Below are 18,796 nucleotides of genomic sequence, written 5' to 3' on the forward strand. Positions count from 1 at the left end.
AGCTTCCCAGTTAATTTTGCAATTTTAGCAGCCTCATCACAGGAGGAGAAAAGGAAAAAGAAAGAGGGGGAGGGAATCAAATTGGCTCCAAGCCAAAGGCCAGGCGGAACAACTCTGTCTTACAGGCCCTGCGGAAAGAAATCAGATCCTGCAGGGCCCTGGTCTCATGAGGCAGAGCGTTCCACCAGGCCGGAGCCAGAGTTGAAAAGGCCCTGGCTCTGGTTGAAGCCAATCTAACTTCCTTAGGGCCTGGGACCACTAGGGTGTTGCTATAGTAGCATCCGTGAGGCTGTTGTCGCATACAACAAACTTTTATTCAGTTGCCCGTCTCCTTCATTCTGCTCTACTGAACATTATTATGCTTGTTACACTTTATAATCAGATTGCTTTTAGTTCTCCACACTTTGTATTTATCGGTCGTTTCAATCAGTTAAAAAAATGCAAAAGTGAAAAAGCAATTAAAATTGCCTAAATGTTTTCAAGTAGCGAGCTGTATTCTGTTCTGGCACCCGTTGTTTCTCCTTAACAAGTGAAGTGGTATTTCTTAAATGGTTGTGTGATACAACTTGGTGTTTCCTTTTCCAGGTGTACAATACGGGATGAACGCGGCTGCCCCGTGGATCAGAAACCTAGGTATTAGATTTCGGCTCATTTTCATTTATATCCCATGTGTCTTCCGTTGGAAGTCAAGATGTTATGCAAGCCTATACAAAGTATAAAGTGTATTGTGTTACTGAAATATATGAAAAAATAATAAAAAAATTGTCCAGTAGCACCTTAGAGACCAACGAAGTTTGTTCTTGGTGTAAGCTTTCGTGTGCATGAACACTTCTTCAGATACCTGTGTGTTACTGAAGTTACTGAACATGGAAGATTTCTGGGCACACAAAGGGCATTCTAAGAGCCATGAATATGTGTGATCAGGGAATTCAGTATTCTGAGAAACCTCAGCTTTCAATTACAAAAAAAGGTTGTTTTTGAAAGGATGTTTTCCTGTCCCTGTGACGGGGCAAATAATCCTGATGAGCTGAATGTGCTACAGAAAAAGTAAATGGCCACAAATTTGGAAAGATTCGCTGGAGAGATAGAGATTATTCAGTAAAAACCAATAAACTTGTGGCACCCTAAAGACTGACACATTTATTATGCCATTTGCTTTTGAGGGCCAGAATCCACTTCATCAGATGCGTGAAGTCTCAAATTGGCAGACAAATATACATACAGTGGTGCCTCGCAAGACGAAATTAATTCGTTCCGCAAGTTTTTTCTTCTTGCGAGTTTTTCGTCTTGCGAAGCACGGTTTCCCATAGGAATGCATTGAAAATCAATTAATGCGTTCCTAGGGAAACCGCTTGCCAGGCTGGCGGTGCGGAGAAGGGCTTTTCTCCACACCACAAGCCTTCAGGACAGGTACAGGAACAGAGGGGAAGGCGCGCAGCGCTTTCCCTCTGTTCCCGGGGCTTGCGTGGGAGGAGGGTTTTTCCTCCCCACTGCCAATATTCAGAACAGCATTCTGAATGTTGGCGGTGGGAAGGAAAACCCTCCTCCCACCCCAAGTCTTCAGGAAAGCCATCCGATGCCCGGCGGTGGGAGGAGACGTTCCCCCCCCCCCGCCGGGCATCGGAGCTTCGTTCCGATGCGCGGCGGCGGGAGGAGACGTTCCCCCCCCCCGCCGGGCATCGGAGGTTCGTTCCGATCCCCGGCAGCGGGAGGAGACGTTCCCCCCCCCCGCCGGGCATCGGAGCTTCGTTCCGATGCCCGGCGGCGGGAGGAGACGTTCCCCCCCCCGCCGGGCATCGGAGGTTCGTTCCGATCCCCGGCGGCGGGAGGAGACGTTTCCCCCCCCCCCCGCCGGGCATCGGAGCTTCGTTCCGATGCGCGGCGGCGGGAGGAGACGTTCCCCCCCCCCGGGCATCGGAGCTTCGTTCCGATGCGCGGCGGCGGGAGGAGACGTTCCCCCCCCCCGCCGGGCATCGGAGCTTCGTTCCGATGCGCGGCGGCGGGAGGAGACGTTCCCCCCCCCGCCGGGCATCGGAGCTTCGTTCCGATCCCCGGCGGCGGGAGGAGACGTTCCCCCCCCCCCCCGGCGGGCATCGGAGCTTCGTTCCGATCCCCGGCGGCGGGAGGAGACGTTCCCCCCCCGCCGGGCATCGGAGCTTCGTTCCGATGCGCGGCGGCGGGAGGAGACGTCCCCCCCCGCCGGGCATCGGAGCTTGGTTCCGATGCGCGGCGGCGGGAGGAGACGTTCCCCCCCCCCCGCCGGGCATCGGAGCTTCGTTCCGATGCGCGGCGGCGGGAGGAGACGTTCCCCCCCCCCCGCCGGGCATCTGAGCTTCCTTCCGATGCCCGGCGGCGGGAGGAGGTCCGAGGACAGTGGGGAAGACGCGCTGCGCTTCCCCGCTGTCCCGGATATTTCCCTATGGGCTTTCGTCTTGCGAAGCAAGCCCATAGGGAAATTCGTTTTGCGAAGCGCCTCCAAAACGGAAAACCCTTTCGTCTAGCGGGTTTTCCGTCTTGCGAGGCGTTCGTCTTGCGGGGTACCACTGTAGTTGCGTGGGGGAGAAGAGTGAGGTCAGAGGGAAACAAAATGCAGTGATAATTTCGTAAAAGTGAAATAATTTTCAGTCCATCTGGTGAATTCGTGGCTGATCTGAGACATAAACCACAGTGTTTGTGCTCACAGCCTGTGCTCTTTATCACTAACATGCATCAGCTCTAAAAGATCTAGGAGATAAATCCTTTGAACGTATTATTAAAAAACAAATTCTAGCTCCTCATTATTAAAAGAATCTCAGAGTAGGTTAGAATCACAGTACATTAGAACCTTATGCAACAGAAAAAGCAGCAGGAACCACTGTGTTTTGAAACTATGATTATTAAGCAGTATATCAGTCGGTGGGTGTTTTTGCTTTATTTGTTTTAGTTATTAAAATGCCAAACCAAGCACAAAACAAAATTCATCACAGAAAACAGGCATGAAATGTCTAAGTCAAGGCAAAGAGGAGGGCTACAGACATCACCAATACATTCCAGACTTTTGGTATAATAAGAATTATAACTAGTCTGTAAAAAATAAAAACACCAGTACAATGGATAGCCCTTGTTTTCCCCAGGGCTGAGCTGCACTTCCAGCAAACTTTAGTTTGTGGCGCTCTACCTGTATTCCTCTATCATCCACAGCCGTTTATAGGCCATGGGGGGCTAGTGGAAGGAGGAGATTGCTTATGTTATGCATTGTTAACATAAACAATAAGATCACACCAAACAGGAAGAAATTTGTCCTTACTTTTTTGACCTCTAGAGGCTCTCAGTTTATATTTCAGTTTCTCTGGTAGGGCTGATTCCCACACCTTCGTGTGCCTGTGAAAAAATATCCGCTCCGGCTAGTTCCCACCAGAATCGGGTTATTGTGGCTGCGGCATACGGAGAATCCATTGTTGTTGAAATATAAATAAAAACCATGAGGGCTGAAAATTCGCCATAACATCAGGAGAGACTGCTGACTTTCCTTGAGTATCCCACGGTTCACTCAAAGGCCTGAGGAATTGGGCAGGTCTCTAATTGGCACTTGAAACTCCCTAAAAAGTTCCTCTCTTGGCAACTCATCCTCCTCACTTTCTCTGCTTGGTTAAGCCCTGCCTGGCGCAGCTTCTCTGCCTGCCTGCCCGTTCGCATCCCCTGAAAGTTGCAGGCGAAGTTGGCTACCCTGCTTCAGGCTTCCCCCCTTTTCTCTCTGTCCTCTTCCAGCCAGGCTACGTCCATTACAGCTGGGGTGGTGGGTGCTGCGCTCGTCCTGGTTCTCTTGTCCATCATCATCATTTGCATCAAGCGTCGGAAGCAGCAAGAGCGGAAGCACACTCTGCGGCGTCTCCTGCAAGAGACAGAGGTAGGGTTTGGCGGCTGTAACCTCTCCCCCCCCCCCCCCGAGGTGGGGTTGTGAGGAGAGCCTGCAGCAGAGCTCATGGGAGATTTGGCATGGCACTTCTGAATTTTAGCAGCCTTTTTGGAAGCGCTGCTTTATTTCCCCATGTGGGGAATTGCCTCCCTGTACGTTCCATGCTCAATGGAACCTCCATGTATAGGGGCAGTAGATCTCTGAATATGAAATGTTGCCAGACGTTTCAGGAGAAGGCCTTCATCTTCATGCTCTGCTTCTGAACTTCTGCAGACAGCTGACAGAAAGTCAGATAATACAATTGCTTCCCTGTTATGCATGTATAAAAAGACCTAAATGTATAAATAGTCTGAAAGGGAACTCCCCGCTGAGTAATAATAATAATAATAATAATAACAATTTATTATTTATACCCCGCCCATCTGGCTGGGTTTCCCCAGCCACTCTCGGCGGGTTCCAACAGAATATTAAAATATTAAAATACAATAATCTATTAAACATTAAAAGCTTCCCTAAACAGGGCTGCCTTCAGATGTCTTCTAAAAGTCTGGTAGTTGTTTTTCTCTTTGACATCTGATGGGAGGGCGTTCCACAGGGCGGGTGCCACTACCGAGAAGGCCGTCTACCTGGTTCCCTGTAACTTGGCTTCTTGCAGCGAGAATAATCTTCACAGGAAGTCCCCAGCGCTGTTTTGTTCTCATTCTTCTCAGTGTCCCTCCAAATAATTTTATTACCTGCTTGTACGTGAGACTGACTAGGGGCCAGTGGAACCATAGGGACCTCAAAGCTCCTCTAGTTCATCCCCTACTGATCCCCCTCTCTCTGCACCCCTCCTCACTTGCTTTGACGCTGTTAGTTGGTGGAGCCATTGACACCCAGCGGAGCCCTGCCGAACCAGGCACAGATGCGTATTCTCAAGGAGACGGAACTGAAAAAAGTCAAGGTGTTGGGGTCAGGTGCTTTTGGAACAGTGTACAAGGTGAGGAGCGCCGGATTAGATTTGTTGCGTGGGCAGATGGCGCGGGAAAGCCCTTGGCTGGGAACCCAACAGCTTGAGGACCTTTGTAAACCTTTTCAGAGACTCAGTTTGAACTACCAAGCCTTGAATCCTGTTCCTCGTTCACTCAGGATCCAAGTATCTCTTTTCAACGAAATGTTCCCGTTCCAGGTGGTGATCGCATCTTCCCAGCAGCCATTAAGTTGGTACTGGGGAGGAAATGTGATTCCTTTGTCAGCTAGCAGGGCCACTGCAATTTAACTTAAGAGTTCTGTCTGGGCTGCTGCTGTGCGCAAATACCTCTGGCACACCACGAAGTCCCGCGTGAAGAGAGGCACGGCCCTCTGCGTTGCCACACTAGGCCACATCTTTCACTTGGGAGTTTTAGCGCAGTGTTTCTGAAGTGTCTAGTAGGCAGTCTCCTTCCCATATTCCTGTAATCATCATCGTCATCATCTTAAAAAACAAAACCCGATGCATTTATTCATCTTGCTCTCTTTCTCTTAACCATCCATGCAGGGAATTTGGATTCCAGATGGCGAGAGTGTGAAGATCCCGGTGGCCATCAAAGTCTTGCGGGAAAACACCTCGCCCAAAGCCAACAAGGAGATTTTGGATGTGAGTGAGGAAGGCACAGTGACCCCTCTTAATCCGGGTTTGGATTTGCATCCCAGTGGCTAAAGCTGAACCAGGGACAAGCACCCTGAGGCTCAAGATTTTAACTGAGAATAATTACACTGTTTCCTGATGCACCACTTGTACTGTAAACCTAAACTTGTACTGTAAACCTAAATAATGGCACAAGAAAGTGGGAGGAAATCCACCCAAGCAGCTCAGCGAGGCAAGGCACTATGACTAAAAGAATGAAAACAGTTGAGGTGGTGCAACGGGAATAAAACAATAACAGCAATTTGAATAAGAATGAAACAGTGTATGTGTGTGTGTGTGCCTGTGTGTACACACACACAGACACACACATTAATAATGATGACCAGCCCAAACCTTGCCTCCTCTGAGGATTTTACCACCTCCAACCATAAATCTTGAGGGTGGCCCGGCAACATTTCCTTGCATGTATGCTAGCTCCCTTGCAAGGCAGAGTGACGATCGCACAGCTCCTTGTTGAAAGGATCAAGTTGCGCGCGGCCAATGGCAATAAAACACACATGGAAGCTGTAAAGCTCAGTCAAGCATTGTTTACTTGAACGGCAACACCAATCTTCATGGTAGAAGACTTATTTGCAACTTTACTACAATGCAGATAGTAAGGCAAACTTCAGTTGTACATGTTGCCTGCAGTCAGCTCAGCAGTCTCTCCTCTGTAGGAATCACACATGTCCACAGATAAGTGCTCCACCGCTATTTATAGCTGCTGTAGACTAGGCAATCTTGCACCTCAATGCTTCCGAGAATCTTTGAGAATCTTCTCACAGTTTCTGGAAACAGACGGCGCTTTCTCACTTGCTCTAACATCCTCTTGGTACTTCCTCCAGCCCATCTAATTGAAAAGCAGCCTAAGTGCCATAGCTGCAGTTGCTGTTCTAACTGCATAGCACATGAGCATCAAGTTGAAGATAAATTGATAGCTACCAGTTCACTGCATTGGGTCAACAGGTTCAAAAGATCCCAGCAGAGCAAAGCAAAACCAGGAGAAACAGAGGAGGAGAATATGCAGCGCCTTCCAAAGTTGTAGTTCAAAAGCATCTGGAGGGCCACAGATTCTTCACTCCTGCTGTATGAAGATCACATACTACCCCTGATATTGTCTCCGTGTGCCAGATGCCAGTGTGGAATCCATGGGGCTTATTGTCCAGAACAAGGATGGGGAACTTGTGGTCCTCCAGATGTTGTTGGACTGCAACTCCCATCAGCCCCAGCCGGCATGGCCAAAGGGTCAGGGATGATGGGACCTGGAGTCAAAACAACAACTGGAGGGACCACCTTTGCCAACCCTGCAATAGAGAGATACTGTCAAAAATGTTGTAGGAGGGGTGGGGCAGTAAGATGATGGTGAATAAGGCTTGAAAGCAAAAATTGTGGGTCTCTTCTTTAAAGCAGTGCGGCCAGACCTTTATGTCAGTTTGGAGCTGAGAAATAGACCTCTAATAAAATAACTCCACCCTTCCTATATGCTCAGGATTTCCCTGGGTTAAAATGTCACCGAAATCCCTCCAGTTGACTTAATTGTCACGCAGGACACATAAGCACATCTCCTCTCAGCATCTTCTCAAAGCCGAGCCAAATATGTTGCGGTTTCTCTATTTGCTGTGCTTCCTCGCGGATCTTTTCTGCTCTTACTGGGTACAATGTGCCCTCCACCAATTCTCATTATCCTGGGAATGCCACAGACTCAAAACAGTCTATAAACACTTTTTGTTGGCCAGAGTTACAAGCAACTTACACAGCATCTGGGTTCCCTGTTGTTGTCACCCGTGTTTTGTTTGCTGTGGCTGAATTCAGCAATTCCTGGGATCTAGTGGGAGTGGATTGACAACCCCTCCTGGATGTCTTCCCTCTAACCTGGGTTAGCAAACTCCCACTGCTCCCTCACCCCCAGAAGGATAGAAATCTCCCCTTGAAGTCTGGCCTATGCGAGTTCTTCTCCCTGATCCTCCATCACTGTTTCTCTTCTGAAAGGAGACCTCTAACACCCACCTTTCCTCCCCAGGAGGCTTATGTCATGGCTGGGGTGGGCAGCCCTTACGTATCGCGGCTACTGGGAATCTGCCTCACCTCCACGGTGCAGCTGGTTACTCAGCTCATGCCCTACGGCTGCCTGCTGGACTACGTGAGGGAGAACAAGGACCGCATTGGATCCCAGGACCTCCTCAATTGGTGTGTGCAGATAGCAAAGGTAGGCGGAGCTTCAGTGCAGGGGCAATGCATAGCCAGTTGTATTCTGCCCCTTTCAGGACCCATCTCCTCTCTTTGCCCACGTTCAGTTTTCTTTGCTTTATCCTCCCCCAGCTTTCTCCTCTTTAAAGGTGGGGGTTGTAGAATCACAAACCGACAATCAAAGAAGAAAATAGGGTCACGACGGAGGTAGTAACTGAAGAGAGCTGCATTGTGGCTGGTGATGTTGACGGGCTCATTACAGAACAGGCTTTCCTGTGCTTATATGAACCACCCCAAAGGGAGGACTTCAGCAGGTGACACTTGTCCCACCACCCTGTGGTATTAAAATGGAAGACTGGGCGATGTAACTTGCTGAAATTCTTCCTCCTTCACAAATACAAGTGCCTCGCTGAATCAAGTGCACTTGGGAGGAAACACAGAATATGTGCATCTAGTCTCTCTCTTGCGTTTTAAATTTGCAGCAAGTTCCTAGCCCTGATCCCAGCTTTTAGCAAACCACTTATATTTAGGCTTATTGCCTGCAAATCCATCCACACATACCCCCACTGCCACTCCCAAAGCACTGACATTTGTAGAGATGTGAAGTGTATAATCCAACATAACTTAATGGTTGAATGTGTGCTGTGCTTGCAAAAGACCCCTGCTTCAATCCCTGATATCTCCAGTTAGAGGAATGACAGCAGGACTGAGTATAACTTCTGTCTGAGACATTAGAAAGCTGTTTTTGGATAGTACTGAGCTACAGGCAACGGTTGCCTGGTTTAGTATAAAGCATCTTCATATTTTCAAGCATATTTTTTGTTTGTAAGCTGCTGAAAAGGAATAAACCAGTTGAGTCAGGCATGGAGGGTAGGAGAGCACTGCAAGAACCTCCTTTTCCCTTCTCCAAGCAAGTTTAGCAAGTTTGTATTGATGCCACAGAAATTAGAAATTAATGTTAATTATTTTCTCCACTACTGCAGTTGAGACTGAGGGTGCGTGGCATCTGTTATTGCACCTATGTGCTTTTAAGAGCTCTAGAAACAGTTCCCCTTGGCTCCACTTTAAGGGGATAGTTACCAGCATTTCTTCCTTCTCTCTCAGGGTATGAACTACCTGGAGGATGTCCGTCTGGTCCACCGGGACTTAGCTGCCCGGAACGTCCTGGTGAAGAGCCCAAACCACGTGAAGATCACAGATTTTGGTTTGGCTCGGCTGCTGGACATCGATGAGACAGAATATCATGCTGACGGAGGGAAGGTTGGTCAGAGAACACAATTATGGAGCAAGTCCAGGGTGCACCTCCCTTTAAGACTGAGTAGCACCCTAAAGGTTGATCAGAATTGTTTAGAGATGGGTGCATTTACATATCATTTGAGTAGTAGGAGAAGTGCACTGACACTTGGTTTTGTCTCCTCCGGGCAAATTTATTTATTACAATTCTATCCCACCTTTTGACGCGGGTGGCGCTGTGGGTTAAACCACAGAGCCTAGGACTTGCCGATCAGAAGGTCGGCGGTTCGAATCCCTGTGACGGGGTGAGCTCCTGTTGCTCGGTCCCTGCTCCTGCCAACCTAGCAGTTCGAAAGCACGTCAAAGTGCAAGTAGATAAATAGGTACCGCTTCGGCAGGAAGGTAAACGCCGTTTCCGTGCGCTGCTCTGGTTCGCCAGAAGCGGCTTAGTCATGCTGGCCACATGACCCGGAAGCTGTACACCGGCCCCCCCTGGCCAATAAAGCGAGATGAGCACCGCAACCCCAGAGTCGGTCACGACTGGACCTAATGGTCAGGGGTCCCTTTACCTTTACCTATCCCACCTTTCCTCCAAGGAGTTCAAGGTGGTGTATGTGGTTCTCTCCTTCTGCTCATGTTTATCCTCACAACAACCCTGTGAGGTAGGTCAGGCAGAGAGTGAGCGACTGGCCTAAGGGCACCCAGTGAGCTGGATGGATGAGTGAGGAGTTGCACCCTGGTCTCCCAGCACTCTAACCACTAGGCAGTAAATAGGAAAGTGCCTTATACCAACTCAAGACAGTTGGCCCATGTAGCTTGGTATTTTTACACCAGAGGTAACCAATGTGTCACCCTCCAGATGATGTTGGACAAAGACTCAACATCTCTTGCTGGTTGGAGCTGATGGGACCTGATAGTGCTTTTTTTCTGGGGGGTATGCATACCACTAAACATTTTGTGAATCTAAGTTTGGCCTCATTGAGGAGCAGTATTTCAATATGAGTAGGAAAATGAGAGGGGGTACCATGTTGGCTAACCCCAGTCTACATGGACAGGCAATGACTCTCGCGGTTTTCAGGGCGGTCTCGCCCAGTCCTGCTTGGAGGTGGCAGGGCTTAAGGTTTTGCATGTAAAGCAGAGGCTGTACCACTGTACTGTATCAGACCTGGTTCTTATACACAACAGCAGAGGTAGTGAGCCTGTGTCTGAGCTGCAACACTTCGAAGTGCGTGTGAGGGCCCACGTGATCGAATGAGTCTGAAGGCAAAACAATTCTCCCTCTCTCTAGAAAATAAGCCTCTTGGAGAAAAGGTCTGTGGCCTACCTCTTAGCTTGGCATGCTTGCTTTCTATATACAGTGGTACCTTGGGTTACATATGCTTCAGGTTACATACACTTCAGGTTACCGACTCTGCTAACCCAGAAATAGTGCTTCAGGTTAAGAACTTTGCTTCAGGATGAGAACAGAAATCGTGCTCCGGCGGCGCGGCAGCAGCAGGAGGCCCCATTAGCTAAAGTGGTGCTTCAGGTTAAGAACAGTTTCAGGTTAAGTACGGACCTCCGGAATGAATTAAGTACTTAACCTGAGGTACCACTGTACAGGGAGCGTGCTCTCTGTGAAGGAGGATTCCATCCTGTGTCCCTAGGCTTGCCCTCTTGTGGTGGTACAGCCCAGGCGCGGATTGACTAGCTCCCTAAGAACTAGGCCCATAAGCCTGTTCTCCTGCCCCACACAAACACACACAGCTGCTGCTTGGAACCAGCCCACAAGAGGGATGGTTTGATGCCACAGTGGTCAACTTTGTGCCATTTGCCTTGCCCAGGTACCTATCAAATGGATGGCCCTGGAGTCCATCTTGCGCAGGCGTTTCACACACCAAAGCGACGTGTGGAGCTATGGTAAGTGGGGACTCGTGGGGACCCTCCTGTTCGTTCCTGCGACGAGATGCCGGCTGGCGCTTGACGGGACCCCCTTGCCTGTCTCTCCAGGTGTGACTGTGTGGGAGCTGATGACTTTTGGAGCCAAGCCGTATGATGGAATCCCCGCCCGAGAGATCCCTGACCTGCTGGAGAAAGGAGAGAGGTTACCACAGCCTCCCATCTGCACCATTGATGTCTACATGATCATGGTGAAATGTAAGAAGCTAGAGGTCTTGCATGAAAGGAAAAAGGGTTGCAATGAAATATAGGGGCAAGGGGGGGGGGCAAGGCCCTTGGTTACTGTAGCCTTTGTTGTCGCTGGCACCCCATAGCCCTTAAAGCAGCCCTTCTCAACCTGTGGGTCCCCAGATGTTGTTGAACTACAACTCCCATTACCCCTAGCTAGCAAGGGCAGAGCTCAGGGATGATGGGATTTGTAGTCCAACAGCATCTGGGGACCCACAGGTTGAGAACTGTTGCCTTAAAGGAAAGTGGAATGCCAGCAAGTTGAGGTATACCTTTTTCTTGGAGAATCTTGATGGTGCCTCCTAAGAAGTTCTGCATCTTTGAACTTGTATTTTCTGGAGTTTGAACCTTTTGGCTAAACGTTTGTATTGAACTTGAAAGTTCATTTCACAAAGGAGCTGGTTCCAGTTCCCCTTTGTCCCTTGACAAAATGAACTAGTTCGGTTCGTCTTCAGTAGCCAGTTCAATTCAACTTCACCCAATGGATCCTTGGCATGTTTGTTTTTCAGCATCCATAATATTACAAGCTTCTGTGCCGAAGTATAAAATACACTTAAGAAAATAACCAAACACACAAGTCAAATGTGAATGGTTTAATGTATTTCCCCCAACAATTGTGGTGTTTAATCTTAAAGGCCCAAAGCGTCCAAAGAGTAAAGAAAAGTACACATATAAGATAATGAAGATGAACTAGAAATCATTCAGAGTGCTAGCCCCAAATGAACTTAATGCATATTCAGTTTACCTGTCAATTTTGGGAGCTACCTTCAGGGATAGCTTAGGTAATTTTTAAGTAATTCAGTGAACTTGATTAAACCGAACTAATTCATTCTAAGTGCTGACTGTGCTTGCCACACAGGTTGGATGATCGACTCAGAATGCAGGCCCAAGTTCCGAGAACTGGTCACTGAATTCACGCGAATGGCCAGGGATCCGCAGCGTTTCGTGGTCATCCAGGTGAGCCAGGAGTGGTGGTAGGGAAAGCCTCTTTCATCCTGCCAAGACCTAGGCTGTGTTCAAAGGGGATTTTTCTCCACTGTGTTAAATTAGCTTTTATGAAAGATTTTCTTGTGTTACAAAATGGACAAATAAGCAGAGAAAAGTTCAATGGGGGGAAGAGGGAGGGAGAAAAATGGGAGTGGTGTTGTTATTTCATTCTATTGCCTAGTGATAGATCCTTTGTGTGTACACACGCACATGCACGCACGCGCGCACACACGCGCGCGCGCACACACACACACACACACACACGGGGTTAGGGCAGGCATCCCCAAACTCGGCCCTCCAAATGTTTTGGGACTACAACTCCCATCATCCCTAGCTAACAGGACCAGTGGTCAGGGATGATGGGAATTGTAGTCCCAAAACATCTGGAGGGCCGAGTTTGGGGATGCCTGGGTTAGGGGGTCCAGAACTTGGTTGGTTGTGTTCAGTTGGTTGCAGTGTGGCTTGTTTGTATGTGTGTGGTGGGCCAGGGGTCAGTTGATGGTGTCTGTGATTGCTGAGCCTGATAGCTGCTGCTGCTACAGTCATTTTGAGGGTTCTGAACACATACTGTCTGACTCCTGTTTTAACCTGGCCTGGGTGAATTAGAGTCTCTTTCACGCCTGGGATCAGATTGATCTGGGGGAGGGAACTTTACTCCCAAGCCAGCTTAACAAATGGCTGTTTATGTATGGCGTTCTTTGCCCCCTTGTAGCATATGGTGTGGCTCACTTGTTTGAGTCCTCTAGAGTTAGAATGATGGAATTGTAGAGTTGAAAGGGACTATGAGGATCATCTGGTCCAACCTCCTGCAATGCTGGGATCTTTTGCCCATTGTGGGGCTTGAATCCACAACCCCAACAATTAAGAGTGTCATGCTTTACTGACTGAGGTGTCCACTAACCTACTGTACAAGGTTGTTGTAAGAATTATGGAGAAGATGCTATATGGACTACTTTGATGAACCCTAAGCCCACTCCTACTGCAGGAGCCGTGGAATTCTCAAAGCCACAAATACTTATTGCTGTCTATTAGAACATGCATGCACATTAATATCTCTGGTTGTTCCTCCTTGGCAGAACGATGATAAAATGGGTCTTGCCAGCCCCATAGACAGCACTTTCTACCGCACTTTGCTAGAGGAAGAAGACATGCAAGATCTGGTGGATGCCGAAGAGTACTTGGTACCCCACCAGGGCTTTTTCAATGGCGAGGCATCTGCAGACTATCGCTCCAGGATCCCCTCAACCAGGGTAAGCATGTGGCTATTATCAGTTTATGGTGATAATAGACAAAGCCAGTTTGTATCCTGCTCAGGCTGGACTTCCCAGTGGGCATGCCCTTCTCTCTTGTAAAGCGCATGTGCTGGAAACTCCTGTATGGAATATTACAATATGTTTGCAAAAGAGAGAGGTGGTGACCAGCCCATAGCCTACAGGCTGTATACACAGTGGGTCGTGCTGTGGTCTAAACCACTGAGCCTCTTGGGTTTGCCGATCAGAAGGTTGGCGGTTCGAATCCCCGCGACGGGGTGAGCTCCTGTTTCTCTGTCCCAGCTTCTGCTAACCTAGCAATTTGAAAGCACATCAAAGTGCAAGTAGATAAATAGGTACCGCTGTGGTGGGAAGGTAAACGACGGTTTTGTGCGCTCTGGTTTCCGTCACGGTGTTCCGTCGTGCCAGAAACAGTTTAGTCCTGCTGGCCACATGACCCGGAAAGCTGTCTGTGGACAAACACCGGCTCCCTTCACCTGAAAGTGAGATGAGCACTGCAACCCCATCTTCGCCTTTGACTGGACTTAACCACCCAGGGGTCCTTTACCTTTTACCTTATACCGCCCAGCAAGACCACCTAGCTTTTTTTGGGGGGTGGCAAAATCAGAGGGCTTGTGAACCCTGAGTGTGGCAGTTCAGCCAAGAAAGATTAGCCACCCCATCCCCAGAATTTCAAATCTCCTTCCCTGCTGGCCAGGGCTGCAAAATGGCCCCTAAGCCTGAACTCTCAGCTTACACTTACCCTCGGCGATCAGGTTTCTACTTGGCATGTGTGGTTCATAGGCAATGCTGAAGCGCATACCTGTTTTTTTCCACTTTCCAGAGTACCACAGAGACTCCAATGGATGAGGATGAACCCGAGCAAGCAGCTCAGTACCCCTATTTGGGCCCGCCTCTCTTGGAAGAGCCAGGAGCTGTCATCCCTGACTTGCTCGAAGGGGACTATACAGGAAGCACTCTGCAGCGCTACTGCGAAGATCCCACTGGTGCCTCGATTAATGAAAACGAGAGCCCAGAAGCTAAGAACTACAATTCACCTGTGCCCTGCAGTATGGTTCCAGGTATGTGCCTTGTTCATTATGTATGTACTTGCAAAAATTTCAATTGGGGAATCTTGAAAAGTGTTTTGGTGTGGTTTTGTTTTGTTTCAAACGCAAGCTTCCAGCCCCTGTGGCTGTGGATTGCCAGTAGCAAGTGTGGCGTCTTATTTGAGGACTCGAAAAGCCATGTTTGCTGTTAGTTTGGGTGGAAAGTTGGTGGAAGTCACTGCGTCCTGGTTTCGGCCGTTTGTTTTGCATTTTTCTTATCCCTGCAGAGTATGTGAACCAGCCAGAAAACAGCCTTCCATCCAGCAAAGGCCTTCGACCTCCAGGATCCACCCTAGAAAAGCCAAAGGGTCACTTGGGCAAGAACGGGCTCATCAAGGAACCAAAGAACACCTTCCATAACAGCAGCAGCTTCAGCAACGTGGTGGAAAACCCAGAGTACCTGACGCCCTGCAACCTCCCTCTGGCCGGCCCTTTGCCTCAGGCCTTTGACAATCTATATTACTGGAACCAGGAGACTCCCAAGAGCAACCCAGCAGAATTCTTTGCCGGCTCTGCCACTCCTGCCACCAACAGCTTTGCCACTACGCCGACGGCGGAGAACCTTGAGTACCTAGGCCTAGCCGAGTCGGTTTCTCGCCCCAAGGACTTTGCGTGAGGACCCGTCACCACTGAATCCTATTTTTGATATTTAGGCAGCTCAGGACACAAATGAACGAACTATTAATGCATGCAAGATGAGCGGGATTCACTAAGGCCTTAGCACAGCCCTCTTGAGGCCTAGTAGGCCGCTCCTTCTTGTCCTGGCAGTTGGGCGAAAGCACTTTGTTTGTGACAATCTCCTGTCATGCAGTTTGGGCAACCCAGGCCAACTGTCATTTGACATACAGCAGGAATGTACAACAGGACGATCGCCGGGGTGCTCCTGATCGATCCCCCCTAAAGCTCAAAAACTGTGGGCAATCCTCTCCACAAAAAGCTCAACAACTCTTGGCAATGACAATGGGTAGATCACTGCCAGTTTTTTTATACTGGGAGTAGATTGCAGTCTCTTAGGAGTTGGACGTGCCTGACATACAGGAAAAAGGGGGCTGCTCTTCTGCCCCCTCCCCCGCTCCCTTCGAATATGAGACAAAGAGGGTCAGACCACTGACTGGGCTAAAGAACTAAGAGGTGGAACGCTACTTTTTTTTTTTAAGGTACATTTTTCAAAAAACAAACTTAAGGGTACTGACATGAGGTGGGGAGGGGAGAACCATGAGATCGTGTGTTGTAAAAAATGAGGGCAACGCATGGGTGTCGCATAAAAACGGTGGTGTGTTTTCTGTTATTGGTCATTTAATGACAGTGGTAAAAAGGGAATGTGCTTCCTTGGCCTTAGTATCGGGGCCAGGGGCACCTGCGTCCTTACAACAGAGTAAACTGGGGGGGGGGGGGTGGAATTGTGGGTCTGGGGAGGAAGAAGGAAACAATGTTGCCTAGTGGCGAGAGCCTCCTTCCCACCCCTTTGCCCTCTCAAGAAGATTCCAAAAGGAGCAGGTGAGGAACTCAAACCAACTTCATTTCTTGGCTTGGATAGCTTGGCAAACTGAGAACAGTTGAACATCTTAATTAAGAGAGAGAATAATTTTGGAGTGCTTCCCTCCTCCTCACAAATAACACCATGTTTTGAACTCTCTTTTTGTATAGGCCACATTTTATGCCCTGGTGGTTGTTGTGGCTTCCTGTTCTGAGGCAGTGGATGAAAAGGGAAGAAGAGAAGCTAAGTTGGCATGTTGTTTCAGAGGAGAGAGGTTAAGTCGCCCCATAGAACCAATATGTAACGTGTACGGGAACCTGTGGCCCTCCAGACATGGCTGAACGACACCTCCCACCATCCCTGACCGTTGGCCAGGCTTGCTAGACAGTGCTGGCCCAAGATATTTTGGCACCTGAGATGAACCACAAAATGGCTCACTCCCCTCCCCACCATGGAAGAAGGGATCAATGAAGATTTACATCAGGAACAAGGGCAGGGGGAGTAAAGATTGATATTGGGATCTGCCACCTGAGGCAGTTGCCTCACCTTGCCTCTTGGGTGGGCCGGCTAAGGCTGCTAGGAGTTGCTGTTCAGCAACACCTGGTGGGCCAGAGGTTCCTCACACCACTGGGTGGGGCTGGGTGCGTGCCTCCTATTACATTGGAGAACTGGAAACCCACAGTGTGTAGCTATGGGTGCAGCCATTTAGCTTCCCGAGAACCATATTCCTTCCTTTTTGCTTTTTAAGAGAGAGAACTTGGCTAATATGTGCTTGAAAGTCTGTGGGCAATGCCTACTGAAATCGCAGAAGCCCGAGAGGGGTCTAAATTAAAGTTTCCAGAGATGGGAGATGGACTCTGCTCAGCTCCTTCTCCTGTCCATGACAATCAGAAATGCAGAATAACTATGCAAAATGGGAGAAATGGTGCAAAATTGCTCTGTTCCTGTAATTTATACAGACTGAGAAACAATGCACAAAGCCCTAAAGCAGGGCAATGGTACTCAGCGAATTAATCTGTGAGGACTGTACTTTTTTATCTTTCAAACTGCACTTTGCCCCCAGCTCTTGGAAATGTTTTGTTGTCATTCCTCACTCCCCCCTGCAGCTATGTTGATTTTTGGATACCTAGCCTGGAGAATTCTGTTGAATGTTCCTTGGTTTTGGAATCTCGCCACGTACCAATCACTCATTACTTTGGGAGGGCATCCGAAAGCAACTAGGACAGGATGGTCCTTTTAACCTCAGCCAGCCAAAGACTGCTGGGATGTAGAAGAAAATGCAACAGAGGGCTTCTCATGAAGAGTGGTGAGAAAAGTTACCACTGGCCTTTGATCTAGTGCACCAATCACCTTTTTTGTGGTCCTCACTGGTTTTCTGTGCCCTGCCTCTTTCTGGTATAGAGGCAGCCCTACCAATAAACAGGTGACAGCGGCTGCTTCAATGTCTGGCTCCAGGTGCCATTAAGGGCAGCAGAAATTGAGATGATAAATCCAACTCATGGGGGCATAATTCACTGGGAAGTTCTCCTGTACAAACCTCATTGCAGCAGATGGGCTTTCAGTTAAGTCTTGTACAGCGAAAAATCTCTGGGGATGTTCAACAAAGACACAGGCACACATTGATAGTATGTGGTAAGAACATAAGAAGTGTCTGCTGGATCAGGCCAGTGGCCCAACTACTCCAGCATCCTGTTCTCACAGGGGCCAACTTGGGAGAAACACATAAATCTGGACATGAGTGCAACAACACTCCCCACTTGTGGTTTCCATTAAACTGGTATTCAGAGGCATAATGTCTGTGTTGTAGAGGCTATTTGGATTTCCTGCTTCCCCTGCTAAAGTTTCTTGAGCCAGCTCAATGGGAGGAACAATGGTGTGTTCCTCAGTCTCCTTACATGTTGAGCTTGGCTGATGAGAGTCACAGTCCAAATTATCCGGACAGCACTAGGTTATAGTGGCACTAAGCTTGGGCCCAATGCTCCCTATTCCGTTGCCTCCATTTCTGTCTTGTCAAGATGGTGGACTCAATTATTGTCTAAAACAATGTGGAATGTTTGCTGTACCTACAGCCAGTCAGTCCCCATCCTTCCTCAGGGAGCGGAATTTGGGGGGAAAATTAACAGCACAAGGGACGTGGAAGTATGAATTTTGCAAAGAAACCAGGGAGCCGTCTCAGTCAGGGCAAACTGCCTGAGGAAGAAGCCCTCTGGAGCTGCCCCACCTTGCATGCACAAAGGTGAGGGGAGCTACCATTAGCATCAACTGAAGAAACACGTTTAGACTTTGTTTGTGGTGTGGGAGAATGTGGGGAAATGACTTGTGCCATTTCTAAAGTTTGTTCCGCCCCAACCCCTTGCCCTGTTCAATCTCTCTCTCTGAAACCTGTGTTTTCCAACTTGTGGGTACATTGAAGGTATTCTGCTGTGGGTGACTTTTAAAAGAATCAGTTGTGTCATAAGTATTTGTATATCTGAGAATTGTACTGTACAATGGTTTTCATTTTCTACACTATTTGTCTTGAGTAATTATTGGGGTTTGTGAATTTGGTATACAGGGGGTTTGGGGGGCATTTTATGGTTGGATTTCAGCTCCCCTAAGTGAGGTAAATTGCATTCTGCTGAATCCAGGATGTGGGCCTGATTGGGGTAACCTAAGGTTATTGGCTTCCTCTAGAGCAGTGTTTCCCAACCTTGGGTCTCCAGCTGTTTTCAGACTACAATTCCCATCATTCCTGACCACTGGCCTTGCTATAACTAGGGATGATGGGAGTTGTAGTCTGAAAACACCTGAAGACCCAAGGTTGGGAAACACAGACCTCGAGGCAGGCCTTTTATACACCAATGTGAG

General features: G+C 48.7%; 1 protein-coding gene across 2 annotated transcripts in view; it reads left to right on the forward strand.

The window, feature by feature from the left end:
• The window catches only part of ERBB2 (erb-b2 receptor tyrosine kinase 2), a 54,672-nt gene extending 36,215 nt beyond the window's left edge, over positions 1-18,457 (forward strand). The window contains exons 16-28 of one of the 2 annotated variants that reach the window (XR_014518094.1): positions 586-633; positions 3,748-3,886; positions 4,752-4,874; positions 5,412-5,510; positions 7,561-7,746; positions 8,832-8,987; positions 10,784-10,859; positions 10,950-11,096; positions 11,986-12,083; positions 13,190-13,363; positions 14,208-14,445; positions 14,700-16,249; positions 16,562-18,457. Coding sequence is in view for 1 of the 2 variants with exons in the window: in XM_083469445.1 (XP_083325571.1) it covers positions 586-633; positions 3,748-3,886; positions 4,752-4,874; positions 5,412-5,510; positions 7,561-7,746; positions 8,832-8,987; positions 10,784-10,859; positions 10,950-11,096; positions 11,986-12,083; positions 13,190-13,363; positions 14,208-14,445; positions 14,700-15,088 (1,873 nt within the window). In the remaining variant the exon portion in view is untranslated. Of the gene's footprint in view, positions 1-585; positions 634-3,747; positions 3,887-4,751; positions 4,875-5,411; positions 5,511-7,560; positions 7,747-8,831; positions 8,988-10,783; positions 10,860-10,949; positions 11,097-11,985; positions 12,084-13,189; positions 13,364-14,207; positions 14,446-14,699 lie in introns of both variants that reach the window. The other variant, XM_083469445.1, reaches the window with a different exon arrangement.
• The last annotated feature ends 339 nt before the right edge of the window (positions 18,458-18,796 follow it).

The sequence above is a fragment of the Podarcis liolepis genome (genome assembly GCF_965112155.1).
Source record: "Podarcis liolepis genome assembly, chromosome: 13".
NCBI classification, from domain to species: Eukaryota; Metazoa; Chordata; class Lepidosauria; order Squamata; family Lacertidae; genus Podarcis; species Podarcis liolepis.